The sequence below is a fragment of the Lathamus discolor genome, chromosome 3 (assembly GCF_037157495.1).
Source record: "Lathamus discolor isolate bLatDis1 chromosome 3, bLatDis1.hap1, whole genome shotgun sequence".
Classification (NCBI taxonomy): Eukaryota; Metazoa; Chordata; class Aves; order Psittaciformes; family Psittacidae; genus Lathamus; species Lathamus discolor.
In genome coordinates this window covers 24719875-24745240 of record NC_088886.1, presented here as the reverse complement: position 1 = coordinate 24745240, position 25366 = coordinate 24719875, and the positions used below count along the sequence as shown (strand labels likewise).

The following is a 25366-nucleotide window of genomic DNA, read 5'->3' as shown; positions in this document are numbered from 1 at the left end:
GGAATAAAGAAAGACATGCAGTTTGTTCCATCATCCAATACAGAAAGAAGAACCAGGGTGCTCCCTGCTTTACTGTCTCTTCTTACCCGTCTCTGGTTCGCATGTCTCACTGTGCCCATTGCAAGCGCAAGGCACGCAGGGACTGTAGGGCCCAAGGCTTGGTGTCTCTCGCCGGTACCCAGGGGAGCAGCGCTCACAGAACTGTCCCTCGTATCCTGCTGGACAGGAGCAGCTCTCCACCCAGGTCACAGGCACACCAGGTCCAGGACGAGCACTTGTGATGGTAACATCATCCAGGTGGCCAGCACCTAGAAAGCACCGAGAGGGGTAATGCTTTGTAACAACAAAGGCTCTCATCACCACTTCACCAAACATACATCTGAATGGCACAAGAGACAGACAGGTGGATGCTTGCAGTTGGTAAGGTGAATTAAGAAGTAAAAATCCTACAGGAAGGCTTAGACAGATGGGAAAAAATGCAATGTAGCTCACAAAGCTCATGTGCAGGGCAGGAAAGCTGAGAATCACAACCTAGCGGAAGATACTGAGAATAGCACAAGAGCAGGTACAGCCAGCTAAATTAAGTTACATTTTGCATACACATAGTTTCCATTTCCAAATCAAATACCAAAACCAATTTCTGTCTTTCTAGGGAAGACAGACCATCTCTCCAACAATTTTAATACACTGTCTCTAAGACAGCATCTGCAAACCATGCCTTGAGGCAAACTCTTCAGCTATGCCCTTCAAGCCATTCCTTCATCTGGCATTTGAGCACTCCCCCCTCTCCTCCCTGGCCCTTCCCCGGAACAGAACAGAGCCCGGACACAACATAGCTGGTTTTTAACTTAAAGCAGTGTGTATGTACCACCGCAGCAGCTCCAGAGCATGGAGCAGAGCCTCAGCTCCCACACATTAGCAGCAGCTACCGCACACAAGGGACAGCTTGCTCCATACCTTTCCTCCACTCCATTTCACAACCCCACATTCACCTTTATGAGCCACCTCTACTGAAACACTTGCAGCTTTCCCACCTTCCCCAAATGCAAATTCATCCTTTGCATCTTGCTGCAAAAACTCTCTTCACACAATACCCAAGGATCCAGATATTTCTGCTCCTAATTCTTGCCTCATTTTTATAAATTGTCATCACAAGAAATTTTCACTTCAGTTCAGCACAGGCAGTGCTTTTGAGACCTCATCCTTCCCACTTGTCATGCCAAGGCAAGACAAGGAAACAGGGGGGATGTTAACCATTCCTAGTGTGGCAGAAACCAAGGCCCATGTTGCAAGCTCTCTACCTCTCTCCTACCATGTCCTTCAGGACTACATGCTATGCATGTCTACCAATCTGGAGGACACTGGCTATGCAACACAGCAAAGCTTCCATGTTTAGAAAGCAGAGAATCAGCAGCTGATGTGGGCACAGCTTCCAGATTCTCAAAGGCAGTATCTTTCTTCCCCATGTCCTATTCAGGAGGCTTGGGAGAAGCTGCTACACAGGAAGGGCAGGTGAAAAGTAATGGCCACAGGCTTTGCCAAGTAAGATGTCTTTATAAAACTATAAATATAATATTATAGAAATATATTATTTATATAATAACAGCTATTAATAACCAGACCAGGCCCTACAATAAAGCCACCCAAGCACTAGATGAATGAGTCTGCCCCTCTTTTCCATGATGTTCTGCTCAGCAGCTTACTTCTCTCACTGTATGTCCCACGGATCTTGATGGAAGTCAAGTTGTGGAGAAGCTTCTGGAAGTCAAATGCCGTAAGAGCAGGCCTCCATGGGTAATCTGTAGCCTCATGGAGCCTGTGGAGAAGAGCCAAGCATCAGCAAAGCTTTCAGATGTTAACAGCTGTGCTCTTTTAAAGCACCCTTTTCAACAGTGGTATGCTATTGCAACATAATTCATGTACACTTATGAAATGCTGCTACACAGCGAGCTTCAAATTAACCTGTTAAGACCGCTTTTCCATGCTAAATTAGTGCTGTTTGTTTTCTGAACAGCTCAGAGGCCAGGTGCACCACAGGCTTGGTTTAAGCTGCTCCTACGGTGTCTGGAGAGTCCTCTCACCTGAAGGTGTAGATCAGTGTGTTCTCGCTGGGGTAAGGGTTGCCCTGGGCAATGAGTGGCACTGACACTCTCAGCCCAGCCCCTTCCAGCACCACATCCTCTGCTGAGAGGCGTGTGTCCCGTTTATCCACACGGAAGGAGAAGGTCAGGTTTTGCCCATAACTCAAAACCTGGTTGCCCAAGAACTTTCCTGAAAGGGGCAGAAATCCTTATAGTTAGCACACAGACAAAAAAGGGCATAAGCAGCATAAAGTCTAGCTTCTCAAACGACCTACGTGGTGCAACAAAATATATGGGGAAGTAGCTGTCTGAGATAACAGATACATCCTGGGTCTCCGCACTCCACTGGAGTAACACTTCCGAGCCATCACGCTGCTCAGCGCGCCACTCATCCTCTCCTGGAAAATCAAATATGCAAGAATTAACACCCTTTGAAGTCATAGCTTAGCACACACTTCTCACATCATAATGCACACCACTCATGTGTAACTAATGTACAGTCTGTACACTGGCACTAATAGGCTTCAGAAAGTAGCTCTGCAGAAGAATGTACATAGCAAATATTGGGGTTGGAACTAGACGGCCTTTAAGGTCCCTTCCAATGCAAACTATTCTATGATTTTATGAATTTTCCAATTTAAGCCCCTAACATGAGTGCTGACTTGAACCCCCTGAATTTTGAACCCCATGACAACTAGCTGCTCCAATCTTCTTTTCTAAAGAGCTTAAGTGGGAACAGGAAAACCTGCAGTCCTCTATGACCTGATCAGAGTTTCAGCCTTTGTATGGACTGTTCTCCAGTGGAATTTTAATTAAAAAGACGTTCTATGCATTCTATGCAGTATAGAAACATGCATACAGAGGAAACTGCAGAAAAAAACAATAAATAAAAAAAAATTAAAAAAAAAAAAAAAAAAAAAAAAGATTTTTCCAGAGCTCACAGACCCGTCAGAAACACAGCTGTGGTTTATTCAGAGTCGCATAAATGCCAAATCTAAAGCGATTAAAATCCTCTCAGTAAGAAACTCCTGATTTAGTTCTAAAACCAAGGAAATGCCTTCTTGCCAGCACTTCTCTCAAACTGCAGGAGGTTTATATTTGCAATTCCCACTTGCACCTGCACAAGTGTGCATTAGGGCTGGGTGCTCAAGGCCAGAGCTGTGAATTCATGAGCTGCAGACATGGAAGCTCTCAGTAGCTTCAGAAGTAATTCAGCATTTCCGAAGAGGTATGCTGGACCTGTCTGCCTAAGGTTTGGGATCTTGGCACAGAGAGGAAGGAGCAGGATTTTTATTGCTTCTGACTTGATTGACAGCCCAACTCAAAATACAAAGGCAGGCTCAACTTTACCAAACTGAAAGCTGGAGGTGATGCTGTAGATACTGTAGCCGATGGCATTGGTGCAGACTGAAGAGTGCCCAAAACAGAAGCAAGGAGTACAGCCCCTTGGATTGGAGGAATCCAGATTGAAAAATCCAGGTTTGCATCTAAGGATGTGAAGGAAAGAGAATTAATTTCCCTAGTGTATACCCAAGGCCATCAAACAAATGTTTCTCATTCTTGAAACAAAGCCACGGGAAGAGAAAATTACCTCTCGCAGTGAAAGCCTTCAACGTTTTCCTTGCACGTACACCGTCCTGTCTCAACATTGCATTCCCCTGTGCTGCCACCTAGGTTACAAGAACAGGGCCTGAAAGAGTCAGGAGAGAGGATAACTCATTAAGAGCCACTCAGAGAATACTTTAAAAAAAGATGCCTAGTTTTTCTTTTAGACGGCTGCAGTCCTGCTTACCTGCATCCAGCTTCAGAGAGGGAGTGGAAACCTGGCTGGCACCGGTCACACTTATCACCCATCACACCAGGTTTGCAGCTGCACTGGCCATAGCTATCACACTGCGTGCTGAGGGACCCTGCAAGGAAAGCAGGGACAGGCACCTCAGCAGACACACTCAGCTATATTAGCCTGCAATTTTTTTCAGCTTTACAAAATGGACAAGAAATATGGGAAAAGAAAGTGGGAAGCGTAACTTCAAACTGACAAGTGACAGCTTACCTAAAGACTGACCCTAGTTCACAGGAATTTTTTCCCGAACAGCTCTAGAGAAATGAATTGTTACCTAGCCTTCAAACCATATTCAGCTTTTAAGTTGGTTGGTCCTACCAACCAACCTTTTTATGTATAGTTAAGCACATTCTTGTTCTTATTCCTGTGCTATCCTCAATGTTACCTTTGCGTGCCTCTAATTCCATGCCTGTTTTACCCTGCAACGTACCACTTCCAAGACTTTATTCTCTGAATTCCTTGTGTTCCCCATAATCACCATCTCCCGTTTGCCAGGGGAGACCTCTCCTCTCCTTTCACACACCAATTTCCACCCTCGATTCCCAAGTTGGATTAAAAAAGCTAAATCCCCTCCTCGGAGCTAGGCTGCATGTGCCACTATCAGCCCTAACAAACTCTTCAGCAAAATTCTGATTTTTGGAAGAATATCTTCTTCAGCACTGTGTGGATTTTCACAAAAAGCAGCAGCAGATTTCTTTTATCCATGCCAGGCAAAATGCTTTTTCCCAGGCACTGGTGTAGCTAGCAACCTAGGAGCTGTCAGCAGTGTGAGAGTCAACTACCAGGAGAAAAGTATTTTAATATGCAGAAATAGTTGTTTCTTTCTGCTTCAATCCACACCAGATGATTATAGCAAAGTGAAAAGTTGCAAGATGACTGGGCTGGACAGAACACACCTCACAAAACCTTTACCATATACAGCCAAATCCACTTTGCAGTCCCACTTATGATTATTTGAGGAAAATACAGTTTTAGGACAAAAAAATAGCAATCTAAACCTATCTGGGGAAGCTCTGGGTGCCAGTGTGCCACAGCATGCAAGCTGATGACTAAGTTATAATGCCCTTTGAAATTTGTCCTTGAAGACGGGAGGTCACCTCTTGTTGCTTCTTGACCATCTCAGATGACACCAGCCCTGTCAAGGTCCCACACAAGGACCTGGGAGAGCAGATGGAGGAAGAAAGAGGCCTTTCTTGGTCAAAAATTTCACAACTGTACAACTCTCTGTGAGACCAAATTAGACAGAAGACATACCCTGCCAGACCTCTTGCTGGCTGCTTTTAGGGTATGCTGCAAGCAATTACTTATTCCAGCCACCCTATTTTGGAACATCACATCGTATCTTACTATCTGTTACCCTTTTGTCTCCTTCACCCTTATTTGCTGTGGGCTGACAGCTTATGGGATCACTCAATACAGGTCAAGTGGTTCCCCTGATAGCAGAAGATTTGTTCTCCTATGAGAATTTTTTCTGTTAGCTTATTTTCCTGTCTGTTTGTTAGTTGGTTTTGTTTTGTTGTTTTTTTTTTTTTTTTTTTTAATGGGGTGGGTTTTGTTCATGTTTTTAGTTTTTTTAAAGGAGACTAACTACATATTTTGAGTTTACTTTGTTTTTCTCAGTCCCACACCCTTTTGTGTTTAAGGTTTCAACAGATTGTATTTATAGTGCTTGGATACGCAGTAGGAGAAACTGATGCATCTAAAGTTCACTACAATTCAACAACTTCCAGAAATACCCGCTCACATCATCTTGTTTATTAAGAATTTAAATGAGCTCTTTCGTACTGGGAGTGTCCAGGGTTACACATATGCAGTGGTGGTGGGGAAGCAGAATAAAACCAAAACTACAAAATAAAATCTATTTCAGAACACATTTGACAAAGTAAATGCTACAGAGGTGAACTATCTGTCCCCACCACACCAACTGCAATTAGATCCAAGAAGAATTTAAACCTAAATAAAACCCAATAAACATTTCCTACATGATGGGGGGGTGGAGAAAGAAGAAAGCCAAACAAAACACCCCTCTCTTTACCCTGTACTTTGCAGTTAGCTGCATAACCAAGAAAAGAGCTAGCTTTTGTGCATGAAGCTTGCAAACAGAAACATTTGCTGCCATTACTTACCAACTGGGTTGCAACTGCAGGGCAGACATCCATCCTCACTCCCTAGTCGATAGAAGCTGTCCCTGCACCTTTCACAGTGGGCACCATCGGTGTTATCCGAGCAGCCAGTGCAGTGGCCCCCGTGGCCCGTTGAGCGGTACAGCTCAGGGTCAAAGTAGCACTCCTGTGACCTCCCGTTGCAGTCACAAGCTGCAAAGGAAGTGTACAATCAGGAAACAACACGTGTGGCTGTCTGACCCCAGCCACAAAACCCACTACAAAAAGCTTGATGCAAAGTTGTAGGAAAGCTGGAGCAGGAGCCTTTAACTATCCCAAGACTCATTTGTGCATCAATGAAGAAAAAGCGGGAAGCATGTTTTTGTGGTGGTTGAATGTGGGGAGGGGGAAGGAAGGCTGTAACAATGAACAGCTCTCCAAGACCATTCTCATCTACATGCAGTAGATAACCATTTTCTATCCCACTCTCTTCCGTATCAGGCTGTCATCTGCAGCCAAAATGCCACTCTCCCACAGAACAACACTGATCTCATGCAAAAAAGCATGAAAAGATAACAGTGAGGATGACTCCATGCTGAAAGCAGAATTTATCCCCTGCATTCCAAATCTGCTCTCTCTAGTCAGCAGGAGACCTGGTTTTCACCAGCCTGGTTAAGAGAACCACACGTCTTGACCAGACAGCTGGGACCAATCAACACACACAGAAGTCAGACAGGAAGAAAGCTTTTCTGTCTGAAAAAGCTTCCCCATAAAGTAAACTACCAGAAGCTGTGGTCTGTGACATAGAACCAAGCAAAATAAATTGGCATTCCATCAGAGAGCCACATTTCTGGTCGAGTACTGTTGCAACAGCCTCAAAATTGGATTAAATAGTCAGCAAGTAATTGCAAAAACTAACAACCCAAATACAAGAGGAAGTCACTGGATGCTAAATGAGGAGCTTTTTAAAGGGCAATTATACTCCAGCAAACTAAATATTTTTATTTCCTATAGATCCCATAAAGTACAAACCTGTACATTTTTGTGGCACAACTCATTACTACAGGTTGCTCCCATCTTTCTCCAGAAAGCAGATGTCCCTTTCTAGGGATCTACAGATAGCTCCTATAAGATAGGAGTGGAATAACCAGCAGTCCCACATAATCTCTGCTGAAAAACACCAGCACTGTGCTTTGCTTAACCTGGCAAACAACTGAGACAACTTAAAACCATGCAGGGCTAGCTTCTGGATGCCAACAGAGGCAGGGACCTAACCCCTGAGAAATTTTTCCCCCTCAAGCATGGCCACACATACGCAAACATTCATTGGCACTCTCTGCTGTTGCTCTCCTCCATGGACGGTCATTGAAGAAAGGAAGACACTTTTCACAGTCGACCCCAAAGGTGTTGTGCTTGCAGTTGCAAACCAGCCTCCCAAACTCATTCTTCATGCACTCGCTTGCATGCCCGTTACATTTGCATCTGGTTAAAGAGAGACAAGGAAGAGGTATTTAAACTCCAGGGATCCAGGTTACTCACAGAGCAATCCCAAAACAGAGCCCAGATCTGAAAATCTGAGACAAAACAAATGCAGATGGTCACAACAAAACTGAGGACACAAGGCCCTATTGAGGCTTCTCAATATCTAAAAGGCAGTTTATAAGAAAGACTGAAACTTTTTATGATGGCCTGTAGTGACAGAACAAGGGGCAACAATTTTTAACTGAAAGAAGATAGGCTTAGTTTGGACATATGGAAGAAATGTTTTACAATGAGGGTGGTGAGACATTGGAACAGGCTGCCCAAAGAAGCTGTGGATGCCCCATCCCTGAAAATGTTCAGGGCCGGGCTGGAAGAGGCTTCAAGCAACCTGATAAGTGAAAGATGTCCCTGCCCACAACAGGGGGCTAGATGATCACTGAAAGCCCCTTCCATCTCAAACCATTCTGTGAAATAAATAGGTGTAGCATGCTTGCGGTAGCCATTTAGAAATGTGAGAATACTGACTCCTTTGCAGTCTGTCACTAAAACAGAGTAAGCTGAGTAGGAGAAACAAAAATTATGTTGGTGTTAGGTTAGTAAATTCTTCATGGCTTCTCTCTCAAAAGAGTCCAGGAAATGGTATGTACACTGGCTGTGTGCTACTGCTGTATCAGTAAGAAATTAAATAGCACAGAAAGTGACTAATACAGAAGCCCTGGGACCTCAACAGATTGGTAGTGCAGGCAATGCAAATCCTCATGTCATCAAAGCCCTGTCTCAGGACTGCTCTCTGCAAACAGTTCAAAACACTGCACTAGCCTTAGCTCTATCTATGAAAACATTTTATAGTCAACAACAGAAGATTTAAGTGTTCTGTAATGCACTTTGGTAAAAGGAACAGACAACCATGGTATCATACAATCTTTCAGATCTTCATAGAAGACAAGCTCCCAAAAATACCTGTGAAGAAGACACATTGAGATTTTCTACTTACCATTACTCTAGGCTACAGTTATAGGTTGAGACCAACTAATAACAAGTAAAAAAAACCACACAAAGTGCAGGATAGAAAAAATTTGGGAATTCTTGTTCTGGTTTATATTTTTGTCACTCTCTTAACCCTCTGCTCCCCCAAATCGCTTAATATTTGATGTAACTGGGGGTGGGGGGGGCGGAGCAGAAAAATCAATCTGTCTGCCCTGAAATTACAGCCACAAGAAGTTATACACAGTATTTGTAAGCTTTATAACATTCATTCCGCTGCATTTTTGGTTTAGGACAATCAATAGAGACAAAAGCCTAGTGGTACTATAAGAGTATAATGAAAGTCTTTAAATTACTCTAGTAAACCTGACTAGAAGTACAAAGGTTTGTTTACTCACCTACCACCCACAGCAAAATCAGAAATTGCATAGTAATATGACTTGAGAACTTTTGGGTCATTGAAAACTTCATCTCCAAATGTATTCAGACGATTGAGGGTCACTCTAATATCTGTAGCTGTCACCCATTCCTAGAGCAAACAGAAACCCCATCAGATTATAAACATCCAACATTCCCCTCAAGAGCATACCAGTGCTGTGTCACTAGTAGTTCTGTTTACAGTCATTCATCAATGAGAAAGTTCAGTCCTTATCATCTTCCCCCTTGCACCTTGAAAGCCAATACATCCCTGCCCAAAAAGCCTTATACCACACCCTCTTGGTTTGAACTTGTTTTCCAGACCCTGTTCCGCTCTGGATACTCTTTCCAATGTTTCTTTGCATCTTCTCTGCTCTCAACTAGGAAGCAGTGGGTAAACCCTCCAGCAAAAAGTGCAGTGCAGACAATTATGCAAGCTTGTTAATTGTACATAGCTATCTGATTGCAGTTTTCCTGCAAAGATATACAGCACTAACAGGATAAGCTTTAGGATACACTTGCCTGCATACATACCCCGACAGATGAAAAGACAGGCAGATGAATGAGGCTGGGGGAGGTGGAGGAAGAAAAACAGACAGGCAGATCTGACTTACAACACAAGAGCTTTTCATAATATTTATACAGCATTTTCAACAAACTGCCCTACCCACCCTCCAGCAACAGCCAGTAAATGCAGCCTGTCCCCAAATTTCGCATCACCTTCAGCCAGTGACTGTCATCAGTACCTCCTTGTTTTCATTACAGTTTTCATAATGCCTTTTTCCTTCAAATACCATAAAAAAGAAGACAAGAAAAATATCCCTGTATGTACAACTGTGCTGCAGTTGTGTCACTGCTTAGCTAGCACCGTAAGATTTACTGAATTACAAACACTGGCACAAATACATGGAAATGCTGAGCACAAAATACATGTTTACTTCCATCATGAAAAGCAGTGCCACGGCTTGTACATGTTTCAGGAAACTGGCAGTCAGGTCTCTATTCTTTACATTGATAAGTTTATCAGAAAATTATACACCATTCACTACCTTAAAATCTTTCTGTCATCTTAATGATTAGACCCTGTTTTCTGCAAGAGCTAAGTACACCAACAAGGTGGCCAAACTGGTTCTTTTCTATTTCTGGAGTTCTTCTCCCTTTCCCATTACTCTTTATTTTCCATTTGCAGAAGCAAGTCCCACCAGATTCTGCTCTCCAGCCTGCTGTATCAGAGACATGTGCGCCCCGAGTCTGCTGTGTGCTTATGTCTATCTTTGCCTGTTACTTTAAGAGGAAAAGGAAGAAGTGGTGATCACAGCTCTGAAAGGAAGGACAGCGCAAACTCCACAGCTTTAGATCCTCGTTGCAATATAAGCCGGAGAAGTCAGCAAGCAGAATACAGAAAACACCAAGTAAAGCAGATAAAAATTGGTGCTCCTACTACGCTCCTGATCACTGCCCAACTGGTCAGGGTTTCCAATAACCGCTAGAAGAATCTTACGTTGCTTACATTTTTGTGCTAAAAATACACGTGCAAACGCATCAAATACTCATTTGACTCAGCCTTTGCTTTCTTCTGTCCTTATACCTGAAACAGCAAAATGCCCACAACTGCTGCCTGACCAGGGAGAGATTCACACCAATCCCCTAAATAACATCCATGATTCCTAATGACAAACCATCCTTAATGCTATAAATTTTGGAGTTTGTACTAACAATAGAGTCAAGAGTTCAACTCTTCCTTCAAAAGTATCTCTTTGGATTGTCCATCTCAAGTGACCTCTGCAAGGGCTTTTCAGTATGAATGAGGGCTGTAAGTATACCCCACAGTTTAAACAAAGCCAACATCTACAATGACTGAACAGAAAGACTCAACTCAGACCACCTGATAGACTTAGTCCTGCTCACATACCTGCAGCACGGGGCTGTTATCAAAGTTATAGGCACTGGGACGCCCCTCCAGTGTTGAGAATGCCACATTGCCCCCAGTGAGGGGGGAGATGTCACTGAACTCATCCGTACACAGCGCCTGCTGCTCATCCTCTCCAGTCCGGATAAAGCCACGATTGACTTTGTGATACGTGCTTTCACAGGAGCCACTGTAATACTGGTAGGGCACCCAAGGGCCATCTTCCCGGGTGCGTTTGTAGATTGCAAAGCTCTCTGGCCTACTGGTATGAAACTTCAGACGCACATATGTGATGTCGAAGGCTTTTCCTGTGGATGAGAGAAGACAGACATGAGAAAGACTCAAACAACTTCAATCAGAAAGAAAAAAAGAGCTGCACTGCAATTCTCTCTTTGGAAGATACATCTCCTCTAGTACTATCCAGCAGGATGAGCAGTGTCCAGCAGCACCAGAAGTATCTCTTCCCACAGTCCTACATACTGTATCTCCCAGCAAAGACAAGGTGAAAGAACTGAAGGCAAAAGTTGAGGGCAGGCTGAGTAGATAAACAAACAGACCTAGAGACTACTGTGCAACCTAACAGACCTCTCAAGCTGCAATTCTCTTCTGCAGACATCACCAACAATGTTCTTACGTCAATACATGACACATTACATCAGACCCACAAACCATTTGTGTGGATCTAAGGCAAAGTCCAAAATAACCATGCCATTTAATAATATTTTTTCCAAATATATTTATGGGAGAAACAGTAATAACCAGAGTCAAGAGCCACACTGTAGAGACTGTGTCGTGGTTTAAACCCAGCCACACACCTCATTCACTCACTCCCCCCCCTTCTTGCCTTCCCCCTACATCCAGAGGGATGGAGAAGAGAATCAAAAAGAATGCAACTCCCATGGGTTGAGATCAGAACAGTTTAGTAACTAAGGTATAACACAAATCACTACTGCTACCACCAATAATAATGATGATAAAGGAAATAACAAGGGAAGAGAATACAATACCTCAACACCAGCCGACCAATAACTCACCCCACCCCCACCCCACTGAGCACCAACCAATACCTCATCCAACCCTGCAGTCCCAGCCCTTCTGGGTAACTCTCCGTTACATCCTGGGCATGACGTGCTGTGGTATGGAATACCTCTTTGGTCAGTTTGGGTCAGGTGTCCTGTCTCTGCTTCCTCCCGGCTTCCCCTCCTCCCTGGCAGGGCAGGAGACTCAGAAAGTCCTTGGTCAGACTAAAACATTTGTATTATCAGCTCTGTTCCCAGGCCAAAAGTCAAGACACAGTGCTGCACCAGCTACTAAGCAGGAGAAAAATGACTGCTACTGCTGAACCCGGGACAGACTTCTCTTTCTTTCTTCCTAAGTAGACAATATCACAAACTCTTTCTACTATTCATAAAGCCTTTCCTCCAGCACTGAACTACTGAGTACACCCCTCTTCTACACATTCCCAGGGAAAGAGAAAATAAACTTTCTGGACTATATAATTAAGTCACCAAGACACTTTTCAGATCAAAGTGTAATGATTTACAAGCCATCCATGCCTTGCCTCTCCTAGAAGAATAAATGTAAACTCACCTTCCTGCCCTCTATTCATCTCCTAACAGGTTTGTGGCAATCAGCAGATCATCCTCCCCCACAGATTCTTCTCCAGTGACTTGAGTATCTACCCCCCACGTGTAAACCAACTGTCCAGGGGATTCACATCCCTGAGAAAACCCATTAGGAGAAAAGGTGCATAGCACGCTTCAGCCAACCTTCCTCCACCACCCCCACTATCTGGGGGCATCTTCCCAAGAGAAGGTACAGCTGCATGCCAGCTATTCTTGCTCTGCCTTGACAAGCAGACTGTGTATGATCAGGACACCCTGGCTCACATAGGGAACTTGCTGAAACATCGTGAGATTTATCTGGAACAAAACTTTGGGTCTCCTCACTGGACAAGGAAAAAAGAAAACATACCACACTAAAAAGCTACTAGAAGAGTTTCAACTGATCGAGAAACAGGGTTTTTCCACCTGAAGAAGTCACACAGATTTAACCTTAACTTATAAAATTTATTAACTCCACAGTGCTAAAATAAGACACGGGGCTTTACACCTGCTGAAGAGTGCCTCACTTCACAAACTAAAGCAAAGCAGATAGTACCTGGCAATAAGGACAGTGTATCTCTCAAAGTACACAGCAAAACCTGATGGCAACGAATCAGGTCACAAATAGGTTTTCACTCACAGACCACCCACCAGTTAGAGTGGGACCAGTCTGCACTAAACATGTCACACCCAGACCCTGGCTGGCACAAGAGAAGAACCTTTGTCCTTTCTGGCTGCTGGAAACACTAAAATAGCAGAAGCAGCAAACACAAAGGGTCCAGAACATAGCATATGGGGGGTGGGGAATGGGAAAACAATAAAGTAAAAACCAAGACATACACCACTCAAGAACTTTAACCCTACACGTCCCAAGGACAAAAAGACCACCAATCTTGTGTTTACAGCCAAAGAGATCTGCCAATGCTCCAATCTACCAAAAAGTACTGTGCCTGACAAGCTAGACAGCTGGGGCATTGTACAGATACAAACTCCCCAATGCTTCCCACAAAATACCTTCCTATTTATACCATGTATGAGGTTACAGATGAGCCAAGCACAAGCCTGGAAGCTAGACATTCATAATCCATGGCTCCTGATCAGTACTAGCTCACTGTTGGTTTGGGGTCAAGTTATTTAATGTGATCTCCTTACCCACAAAAGACAGGCAAGAAGCAATCACATCATTAATGACAAACTGCTTCCACAAGGGCTAAAAAATCCAAAGGACCAATGCTTAATATTGTGAGGCAGCTTAGGCATACCCTTCCCTTGCTGCCCAACACAAGAGATCAATCTTGTTCCCACTTATTTGGAAGTATTTTTTTTACGAATCTCAATTCAAGGCAAGAAGCAGGTATCGTATGAACAAATCAGTCCCTCCCAGGTTTCCCATTTCTTCTGCTGTGTATCTTCCCAAGACGAGAGCTCACCACTGAAGGCAAAGTATGTTTCAGAGGTGAAGAACATGCACATGCAGAAACTTAAGGTGAGCACACCAGGCTCACGGATATGCCAGACATGCACAAATATCTTTTTCAGACCCATGGTAAACAAACCCAGGATATGTTCCCCATCTTTTCCAAAGGCAAGGAGCCCCAGAAGCAAATGCCTCCCACTTTCCTCTGCATGAAAACCCTAGTATACATGTCAACCAGCAACTTGACAACCCAAGAACTTCACAAACACCTTGGATGAGCAGCAACTAAAACCAGACCTACTATCATGGTCTTATCATGAATAAAACTTCTGTCAGCTTAGTAAGAAAGTTTTAGTTTTCTTTGAGCTTGTGTGCTAAAATAAAGCACATTAGGAGGCTCAAAGTCTGCCTTGGTGGGATTTTTTTGGACAGTTTTCATGACAAGTGAAAATAGTGAATATATCAGGCAAAAGCAGCCATTCCGTAAATCAATAGGGGGAAAACAAGCAAACAAAAAATCACAGACCCAACATCATGAAGATCATTCAATTAAATTGTGTCAACCAAATCGTCAAGAACAGCCTACTACAACTTGAGAGGGTTAGTTTTCTCCTCCTACTACTGCATTCTTCTAGCATAAAGCAAAAACCCTGCATTCAGGCTTCATCAAGATGATTTTTGGGAGGAAACGCTTTGAAAGAATCCTGGGAATGAAGAGGGGGCCGGGTGTGTGCTCTCACTTCACACACACAACTTTCTGCTCTAACAGAGAGGCCAGGTCACAGCCTGCACGTCCCGGAAAAGAACTATTCTTTTTTTTTTTTTCCCTCTCCACTATAACGGTATTACAGTCTCTGTTTCCCTACAAGGTCTCCTACAGCTCCTTGGAAAAACTGCAGCTCTGCTAAAAGGCACAACACGTGCAAACTGCAGTCTGCGCAGCACTAAAACATCTTTCAAAGAATCCCTTGCACTAAATGGAAAGGACTCACCCTTCTTCTCCAGTTTTACATGGCAGGCCAAAGAAAACACATTCAAAACCCTCCCAGACAAGCAACTCAGGTGAAAAAGACATTTATTTTAGCTGGCAGTGTAACTACTTGAGAAATCCTGTTAATGGCATTAAACAGGAATGCAGTTAATGCGCACAGAGTGGCTGTGTGCTAGTGCGTATCAGCTTGCCATGGGTAAATACTGCTAGAACAATAGAGTTTACCCAAGACCAGCTGACACAGTGTTGAAATGTGCTTCCCCACTGTTCATACTAAACGTAAAAGCTGTGCTTAGCAGCCTGGCAACTAGCAGGGCTCTTCAAGGTTGCAGAACCTTTTTCTAGCAAACATAAGCCACCTAGGTTGCTTTCAAGTCTCACAGAGCTAAATAAACATATACATCTGTTACATTAAGAAATGGCAATAGCAATAACCAGGTGAAAGGCAGTTTTAAAGGTTTCATTTAGAAGACAAAAAGCCATTGTTCTCCTGTTCCTAGAAGCTGGTAATTATTTTGATTTGTTTGGTTGAGAAGTGTCTGATAGTGTCAAGTATCAGATAATATTTCCTTCTGTGTACTGCACAGTGGAAGATATATTTTGCAGAAAGAACTTAAGATGTTTGTTATAAAAGTTTGTTAATAGAAAGAAGACACATGGTAAATAACTATGAGCTCAGCACTTCCGGAGTGCAGCCCGACAAGTCTTTAAAGCATGCAGAACTCAAAGAAGCACATTTTTTCTGTGGCATGAATCTGTTTGCCAGGAAGTGACAATGTGACAAAATAACCAGCCCCTTTTGATAATTCAGAGTGATCTGGAAAACCCTGTAATAGCTTTCTCTAAAGTAAGCAAGCACACCTATAAGCCTTCAAGACAGTACTGCAATTACACGTTTGACCAAGCAAGCAAGCCTGAGCTCCTGCAGAGGCGGCAGCAGCAGCACTGGAAAAGTTCAGCCTTGTTCAACGCAGGGGATGCTTCCCCAACAACCTGCTCACATTTTCAGGCTGACCACAGCCACCAGATGTCATTAGCAATTAAAGCCCTTCCTCAGCAGGGTTATCATCCAACTCTATCCCAAGTTCCACCAGGAAATGCATCATGCTGAAAACCATGAAGATAGACTGGAAAAATGTAAGCAAATGCTATTTAGATCTTCAGAAAATCCTCCCTTTTCCCCCAAGTCAGGAATTCATCCCTATCACACAAAAGGCCTCCTTGTATTCAGACCCACAGAATGGATGGATAATTTACATCAGGAAAACATCCCGCCAGCTGGCACGCCAACTACAAGCACTGAATTGTGAGCAGATGCCTGCATGAGATAAGCCCAGACGACACTCGCCTCCTTCAGTATAGGTCCGCTTGCATTACATGCATGCAGCAGGAAACCATGCTACTTCTGCACTCTCTGCAATCCCTCAGTGCATCCAACCAGCAGTGAGTTTTAAAATACAATTGCTGAGTTTTGCTGCCCAGGAGGAAAAAAAATAAAAATAAAAAAATAAAATCCACCTGAGAAGACTGTATTGTGCAAAGCACCGAGCTTCCACAGGTTTGTTTGCAGCAAACTTCACTGGACAGTAATTAAATGGTTAAACTTTGCCCTGTTTCTCTTTTGATTTGCTCCTCTTTCAAGGCAGTTTTTTTCACCCAGATACCTGCTAACAACCTATTTCTAAATAAAGGTTAAAAGAACTGGCAACCAACTGCTAAAAAAATACAACCTATTGACTATTTTTTTAATTTGATTTCATTTCCATTTCGCAGTGACAGGACAGACAGCAAGCAACCACCACTGGCATTTCATTTTGCTCTCATCTGACCTATTTCTCCGTCATTCCCAGAAGAAAGGCCAGTTTTCCCAGTCTACTAGACTGGAAATTGCTCCATACCATTCACTCATCTTGTCCTTACTCCTACCTCAACTCTGCCCCTCCATGAACTCTCCCTACCACCCAATGCAATGCTACAAGCAGACAGACTGACTGATGCTTCAAGATGCTCATCTGCTCCTCCCTGACAAAGAGGTACTGGCCAGAGCAGGAGGCAGCATCTCCCACTCTTACATTATCACCATATGCAAAGGGTAGCACAAGCACTGTAACCTCGCATGAGCAGTAAATTGCAAGGGACAGAAACACTGATCTCAGTAGACGGAGGCCAGAAAGTTCACATGATCTTGTTCAAGACTGCTCACTCCTTCTTGAGTCAAAAAATCACTCCAAGTTCTCAGCTACTGCAGTATTGTGTTTCAGCCTCTCATGCTAGAAATCCTCCTGAAGGCTTCCCTCCTGGAACACAGGAGCTGCAGAAGAGAGGGAAATATTAAAAGAGAATGAATTATCCCATCTCAAGGAAACGGACAGGATTTTCCAGCATGTAGATGGGCAACAAGAGCAAGACAGTGTTTATAAGGAGGGGAGGAACATGAGAAACATCCAAAGCAACTTCCTTTATTGGAATAAAAAAAAATGTATTATACAACAACAGCCCAACACCTGCAAGACACATAAGCAGTAAGTTATGTCACTTGGATCATATGTGCATGAAAAAGCCAAACTTATGACTGAAAGCAAAAAATTACTGTCATTTTAGAGCAAGTGTCCTTTAAAACTACACCCTACCTCTTCTGGGAAAATTTGTGGAGGAGGAGGATGAGAGAACTAGTATTGCACAAGCAAATGAAATATCCAGCATCTGAAGAAAACAAAAATTAAGGATTTCCATTTTCTGAAAACACAGGAGCACAAATGACAGCTTTTAAAGGCTGAGTGATGGACCCTATAGGAACACAAACTGTGGTTTATTTTCCTGTCCTTACCTAAAGAGCCTGGAGATTTAGGCACCTATGTTATGAACAAGAAACATCTGAAGGATTTGAACACAATCTCATCATAAACCATGCTCCACCAAACTAAAGATTTTGGCATGCAGACCTCCACCACAGACAGTCACCAGGGTTTTAAGAAAGCCCAACAGAAGTATAAACACAGGTTGCTTTTTCTGGGAGCCCATACTAAGTCAGGGACAGAGGAAGGAAACAGGTTTGGGACACTGGGGTAACGAGTGCAGTCTTGAACATGCTGGAATGAAGGCAAACTCCCACCACCCCATTAGATCATACATTCTTCCAGTGCTCCTGAACAAAGGCACCATTGACTTGTGTGTGTGGGCGGCTCCGGACAGCAAAAGGCTGCCCAGTAAATTATTACATGATAATCCAACATTGATAAGTCATGGAGGCTGCTTGTTCTAGTCATGTTTCCAAAGGGGGAGAGGAAGGGAAAATAATTTCCCCTTGCATAGGCTGAGGGCAGCCTTGTAAGAAACAAATTTTTTCATTTGATCACTCCTAAGTCAGTGTAAAAGTCAGAAAATATTGCCCAATAATTCAGTACAGCTTGCTGCCTTATTTGTACAGCTTTGATACAAAGATATTAAGTCCATTTCCCAAAACAGCCAGCTGTGTTTATTCACGAGGGACTGGAAAGATCCAATGTACAACACAAAAGTCCTATCTGCACAGGAAGCCTCAAAGTCCTTTTTCAGCACAAATGATAAAAGCGCGTTCTAAAAGGGCACTTTACACTCGGCCAGCACAGCCAGATCACAGATGATCAAGGACTCCACAGGCCATTTTGGAGAGGGCTCCATTTCATTTACATATCTGGACTGCAAGGCTACCTCTTGCCACCAGTGTCAGCACCAAGAAAAAGCAGGATCTGGGTTACAATGGGTTGGGATCCTTGGAAAGCTTGCCTGCTTGTATCAAACATTCAGAAGCTGCTCATGACCTGTACACAACAGATATGGGTGAAACCAAGTCACTCCCTCAACTGGAAGTGCACAGAGAAGCAGGGGTTTACTCTTCAAAAATGGGAGTTTCACCCAAGAAGGAAAAAAAAATTCCAAAAAGAGTTCACTTACTCAGATCAAGACACCCCTCCCCCCTGAAAAAAAAAAGTCTTTTGCCCTTTATTTTCAGCAGAATGCACAGCAATTACCAAGAAATCATTATTACATCATCACAGCAATCCATAATGACACCACTGACAGTGTCTAAGTAATAACAACCCTTTAAAAGTGACAATTTTTTCCATGCATTCCCGGTTACTGTAGGACCTTGGTGCCTCAGCAAGATTGCATTTTCCCCAAGAGTTCTCCTCATGATGGAGATAGAACTATCACCCAGTAAAAACTGAAGCAAGCAAGCAGCCACCACAGGAGCTTCCAGAAAATCAAAGTTGATGGCAGCAGTAGGCAAGAGGAGATCCACTGAAAAGCTTTGAACTGAATTGTACAACGCAGCATTTCTCATCCTTGCCAACATGGCAAAACATCTCTCAAGAACATATCTTGTGTGAGACCACATCCTCAAAAGAATCACAAAGCAACACATCTTACCCACTTTCAAGTCATTCTCACAGCATTCAACTTACAAGTAACAAAGCAAAGAGCAAATCACAGTTGGATAATTTCCTTTCAGATATTTGAATTTGTCAGTAGGAGGTGTAGAAGATGCTGAACATTCCTGATGTTCAGCTCCAACTCTGTCGTTTCAGAGGTAGAGATGTGGGGATAAAAGAATGGCTGGAGAGAAAGAAAATATCAAGAATTACTTTCAAACTCCAAGAGTTTAAACAGCCAAACAAAAATAGAGTTGCAGCTTCTTTAAATACGATTACTTGGCCAACTGAGAGACATGTGACTTCTTCTAAAAGGAAAGTAAGTTGATTGGATTGTAAAGTAGTACCTTGCAAACAAATTTAATATCAGAATCTGGTGAGAATTACAACACCATTTCTTTAAAGGACAAATAAATTTTACTAACCCGTGACCAAAAAAAAAAAAAAAAGGAGAAAAATCAAATAAAAAGCATTTTACAAACGGGATAGTTCGTGCAGGAATGTTAACAGGTTTTCCTGAAGTCTGTTTTCCTTCTGCATACCCTCCCAGGAGCCTCACCCTCCAGCAGCTCATTGCCTTTTGCTTGCTCTTAGCATGCACGCTTTCAACTCTAACACCTAAAATCAAAGCATATGCAATGCTTCAGTGTAAGTTCAGCAATCCCAAATTACCAAAAAAGTCAAAAACATCCCAGCCAAAGGGAGCATGAAAGTTATTTTGGATAGTATCCGTGTGTGCACATGAGATGCCAGAAACCCCATGCTCCAGCCCCCAGCACTCCTGGAAGGGTGGCACACCAGCTGTCACCAGAGCACTGTCTCTCAACTCAGTTTGATGGCTCCACCACTCTCGATATTCAGCTACTAGTTTCTATTACATAATATTCTGAAGCTATTTCCCCTGCCTGTTAAAAGGCAGTGCTTTCCCCACTCACCCCCCTCCTCCTCCATATATGCTTACAGCCCACAACAGCTCTAACGCCTGGCTTCCTTCCTATCTGAGTTAGATATCAAACACACACAGCTCCCATTGTTGAGCCTAATTAAGAACAAATTAAGTGATACAACTATACATGAGTGTTCTGAGCAGCAGCGTGTTTAGCAGCTCTGGGAGGAAGACAACCTTCCAGAGTAGCTCCCACACTGCTGGCTGCACAGCCATGGAGAGGCCAGAAATGTTCCTTACATGAAACACCGAATTCTCTGGAATTTTGATAGTTTAAGCTCCCTCCTGACCCCTGCCCTTCCACCTCCCACTCAGCTACAGATTTTTTTCAGACACAGGCCATAATTAATATTGCAGCTATTTGGAAAGAATACTGTTGCTATTAGCACCCGTAACTCAGCCCTGATGCAGATAGAACAGCTTTCTATTCTTGAGTATTTAAGGACTTCTGCATTCTTCAATAAACATTTAAGATTAACTACCTTTTAGCACATTTAAATTGAGCTGTTTAATGTTCCACAGAGTGTGCATGCCTCCTGCTTCCCCATCTCCCACTGAGAAACCTCCTTCCTCTTAACAGACTCCTGCTATGGATTAAGTAGCAGTTTACATGCCTTCATGCTATCTTTTAATGCATTTTCAGTCAATTACAGGCTTATACACAAGCTACCATTATTGATGAAACACAAACTACAGCAATATCCATACGGACCATTTCCAACCACCCACACAACAGTTTTACTTTCTCAGCCTATTAAGCTGGGGAAGGAATTGGGATAAACAGACTTGACAAAACCATTGCTGGAGTGAGGCCATTTCCAAAACAAAGCTTGCCACTGAGTTATGTTTCAAATATGTTTTGGAAAGCCATAAACAAAGCTCTTCCAAATTTTTCTTGAAGCAGAAAGGGAACTGCACTCAAGTTCTCAACTCACAAGTAATAGCCAGCATGTGCTTTCAACTATGCCTCTGGAGAATAAGCTGCACAAACTGCACATGCTCATGGAAATTACAAAGATATATTAAACACAGAATGGTGCAAGTTCATATTCATCCACACGTTCTATTTGGAGACACATGAAGGACAAGGAACTGCTAAATGCAGTGCCTGTTCTAAGAAAAGAGTTTAGCAGAAAACTACACATATTCAAGAAGGTAGCACCATTTTGCATGTCCTGTCTTCCCCAGAAGTGACTCTGTCAGATTGCTTCGGAACACCATGAACTAACAAAATGAACTCTGCTGACCCTTCAAAGATAATGCTAACTCCAGACTTCTCAATACTTTCAGCTGCAAAATCTGAAGCCCTTGGTTTAATTCACGGACTAGAACGAAACTAAACAGGCTTTGTATCAGGCTCCAGAACACCTCAATGTATACGCACCAAACCTAGACTTAGAGAGTTATCTGTAGATCAAAACTCCTTTCTATCCAGGCTAAAGGCTGCCCAACCAGGAACAGGGAAAACACTGAAAAGGCAAAGAAACAGATGTGTGCACAGTCTTTCCTTACTATTTTGCTTTAGAGGGAGATTTCAGACAGAGACAGTATTACTTTGCTGCTCCTCTCTAAAGGAACGATTTAAAAGAAGTTAACTGGCACAGTCATTCAGGTGGGACTGAACACCACCCCAGGATACTGCAGAGACAGTATAATATCAAACAAGTTTACTACAAAGCATGTTTTCCTACAACAGCCCCAGCAGAAACAAACAAAAAAAATGTTAATGTGTTTAAAAGACCCTCCATAGGCTTCTAATTTGTTCAGTTTATCTACTGGTCTTGAAACACAGGCCATACAGCATGGTATAAAGCTCAGTGTCAGTGACTGGTTCCCAGTGGCAGGAATGCAACTGAACCCTAGTAATTCCAGATGTGCAACTAATTCACCTTGTTAGCAGTAGAGCATTGAGACAGCTGTGCTGTGAAGAACAGACTGAGTAGTCTGGTGGAAGCTACACAAAGAAATAGGTTTTGTTCCCAGACAGTCAGAGGTCACAGTGCTCAAGAACTCAAACCTGCATTTCAGTAAAAAATAATAAAAAAAATAAATAAAGGTGTGGATTAGGAACGGCTGCAGAAACGCACACAGAACAAAATCCACAGACAAGGCAATGGAAAACCCACTCACTCCACAAAAAGTAGATTCATCAGCTTCTGGAATGGTGCAGAGGACATTGCCAATGAGGCCACCATGGAAAAGGACCCCTGCAAGCAGCCTTCCAGCAAGCACCAAAGAACCATCTTGCACACTAGAAGATAAACCTCCTGTCCCCAAGCACCATGTTGAGAAGCACATCCTACAATGTGCTAGATCACACCACATCCTCCTAGACACGCACAGGTTATTTAGCAATATAAGAGAAGACTTCCTTAGGTAATAGCACTGCCTAAAAGAATGTTATTACACAGAAAATTGGTTTAACTATTTGCACTGAATGCCAAATTACAATGCTTTCTTCAGGCACACCACACTACTGTGAAGCCTAAATGAACTCTATCAGAAGGTATGTTTCCTCAGGAGAAAGAATATTAAAAATTCATTTTCTGATTAGTGCTAAGGCAGGGATGTTCTTTCAAAAAATGCTGAATTCCTAGTTTATGAAAGAGCCTTTTCTGGAGTTAGAAGATTACTCTCATAATTAAATTAGTAACTTAAGCCATCACACATTAAAACTTCAAATAATTTGTTGACCATCAGTGGCAGCACATGAAGCAAAGGTCAAGATATTTCTTCCTCCCTCTGTTTTCCTGGTCCTCAGTACGTAGACTGACTTTTGACACTATTTTTGGGTGGAAAAGGGAAGAAACAGACACTTTAACCTATCTGTAAAGCTGCTGCCTTTGGTAAGTGAAGTCTCAAACAATACATCACTCTCAAAAAGCCTTTGTTTTCACTAAATCCTTATATTTAGTGATAGGTCAAGCCCAAAGCAAACTACCTGTGGTTCTTCAATTTACAAATACCCTAAGAGAAACGAAGAGCATCACATTCTTCAGTTTATGATCGAGGTACAGCAGTAAGGGCTTGGCTTCTCCAAAAGCTCAGACTTTCAAGATGCCACAGTATTCCCATGTCTCTGTTGGCTAGATAAGTACCGCATCCAGAGGTCAAGGGAAGCTATCACCACACAACTCCAAATGCTAAACTTCACATAGAATGGTTTGGACTGGAAGGTACTTTAAAGCTCATCTAGTTTCAAACCGCCTAGCTATGGGCAGGGACACCTTCCACTTGATCAGGTTGCTTAAAGCCTGTTACGAAGACATCAAGGTGCCTGTAAAAGAATTTGGACAAAGCACAAACAGCTCAAGGAAAACCAACGCTACTTCGGAAAACAGAATCATTTGAGAAACAAAGCCTAGCTAAGATTTCATTTTGACAAGAGGTATGCAGCCCACCTTCATCAAAATATTATAAAGCCCTTGAACCCTGCTCCACCTCATCAGGAGGGCATGCTTCTTACTTCTGCCCTCTTAAAAACTCCTTCCTAAACAAGGATCCAGCTAAAGCAATCAACAGCAGCGCACACCAGCCATAGCAGACAGCAACTATCTTCTTCTGACACAATGCACATAATGCTGAGTCTCTACTTCAAAGACAATTTAGGGACCAAACATTTTACCAAAGTAGATTCAGCAGTCACATAAGCTTCTGAAAGGATAAAAGTCAAACCCAGGACCTGTTCATGTTAAGGAAATACTGCAAATGCATTGGAGCAGTGGGGAATAGATCTTAATTCATCAGAAACACATGCAACACCAACACTGCCTTCCACCTTCAAACCCACACAAGCTTTTCATTTTAGAACTTCACACTAACTTAAAAGTGGTTTTAGTTTGAAATAAGAGTTGCTAGAGATTAAAAGCTTACCGAGGACTTGAGCACTGGTCTTAAACACAAGGCACTTTGTTCCCATAGACCAGCAGATGAACAGAAAACAAGCAGAAGGACAACTGACAGCTGTCAAGATCTGCGAGTGTAAAACGACATCTGAAGCCACTTCATGCATAATAACATACAATTCCTGATATCACTAAAGCAGGATGGGTGGGACAGAAAGAGCCCTGCAGGAACACAGGGCTTCCTATATGTGAACCTCTTGATTGTGTTTTTGAAGGCAAATCTTACATCTCCTCAACTCTGTGACAGGGATATCTTCAGAGTCACATCTGACTGCAAAAGCCAAACTGAGATACAAAGGTGTATGTTTGAATCCCGGTTCCCTCTCTGGTTGATCTTTTCTGTAACACTAACAAGAACTGTCATAACTGTGGACAGCTTCTTCCTTCTACCCATCCAAGCAGAAGAGCAAAGGGTTCAGAAACTATGTGGGACATGACAGGGCACAGACCAAGTTCTTAGGCAAGTTTTACTTCCATATAGTTTTACTTTACATTCCATCAAGAGAAACACAACTACCTCTTGTTTGCAAAGAACAAACTAACAGCCATGCCTTCCTGACTCATTGCAAAAAATTTCATGAGCCTCTCATGACACCTTCCAGAAAAAAAACTTCAACACACAAAGTTAATGGAGCAATATCAGATACAATAGCCTCTGTCTCGGTGAACAGATGGACCATGACAACTTTCTTTAATGTTTCACTCCAAGGACTTAAGACAACAGTTTCAGTGAACAGTTTCATTACCAGTTCCTAATCTCAAAGAACACCACTTGAAGTACTTCACTCAGGTTTTCTTTCAACCAAGGTCCGATGACCCTATATTTTGCTGTAGATTATTTGCATTACTATAAAAATATTAATTTATCTGAAAAAGAATTTTTTATAAAATAGATATTCCATTTCCTTTAAGTCAGGAAAAAAAAAAGTAATTTTAAGCTTATTCATCATTTCCACTACCAGCACGCTAACTCAGATACTTGCTGAATTTTCTTAAGAGGGAAAAAAAAAAAACATAAACAAAAACAGGGGTCAGTACACACAGCGTAGTTTAATTTTAGGTCTCCTTGTACAAGCAGATGCAAAGAAAAGAGCTGCTATTAAAAAAAAAAAACTCAGCTTTTATTAGATACACTAAATTTCACTCAAATGATGAGAGCTTCCAGTCAATACCAACAATAATGTAACCACTTTCACATCATGCTGGGATACTCCAAGTACTTATTTGACCTTCTTATCTCTATCACTTTTTGCAAAGCTAAAGATAACAGTAA

General features: G+C 42.6%; 1 protein-coding gene across 1 annotated transcript in view; it reads right to left on the bottom strand.

Moving 5' to 3' along the window:
• Positions 1 to 25366, bottom strand: part of LAMC1 (laminin subunit gamma 1) — a 67863-nt gene that overhangs the window by 13621 nt on the left and 28876 nt on the right. Inside the window, exons 2-12 of the mRNA XM_065674179.1 lie at positions 10822 to 11126; positions 8891 to 9021; positions 7342 to 7508; positions 6051 to 6239; positions 3874 to 3991; positions 3673 to 3771; positions 3432 to 3568; positions 2357 to 2479; positions 2082 to 2271; positions 1704 to 1816; positions 87 to 308 (exon numbers count right to left, since the gene is read on the bottom strand). Of these exons, the coding sequence (XP_065530251.1) occupies positions 87 to 308; positions 1704 to 1816; positions 2082 to 2271; positions 2357 to 2479; positions 3432 to 3568; positions 3673 to 3771; positions 3874 to 3991; positions 6051 to 6239; positions 7342 to 7508; positions 8891 to 9021; positions 10822 to 11126 (1794 nt within the window). The remainder of the gene's footprint in view (positions 1 to 86; positions 309 to 1703; positions 1817 to 2081; positions 2272 to 2356; positions 2480 to 3431; positions 3569 to 3672; positions 3772 to 3873; positions 3992 to 6050; positions 6240 to 7341; positions 7509 to 8890; positions 9022 to 10821; positions 11127 to 25366) is intronic.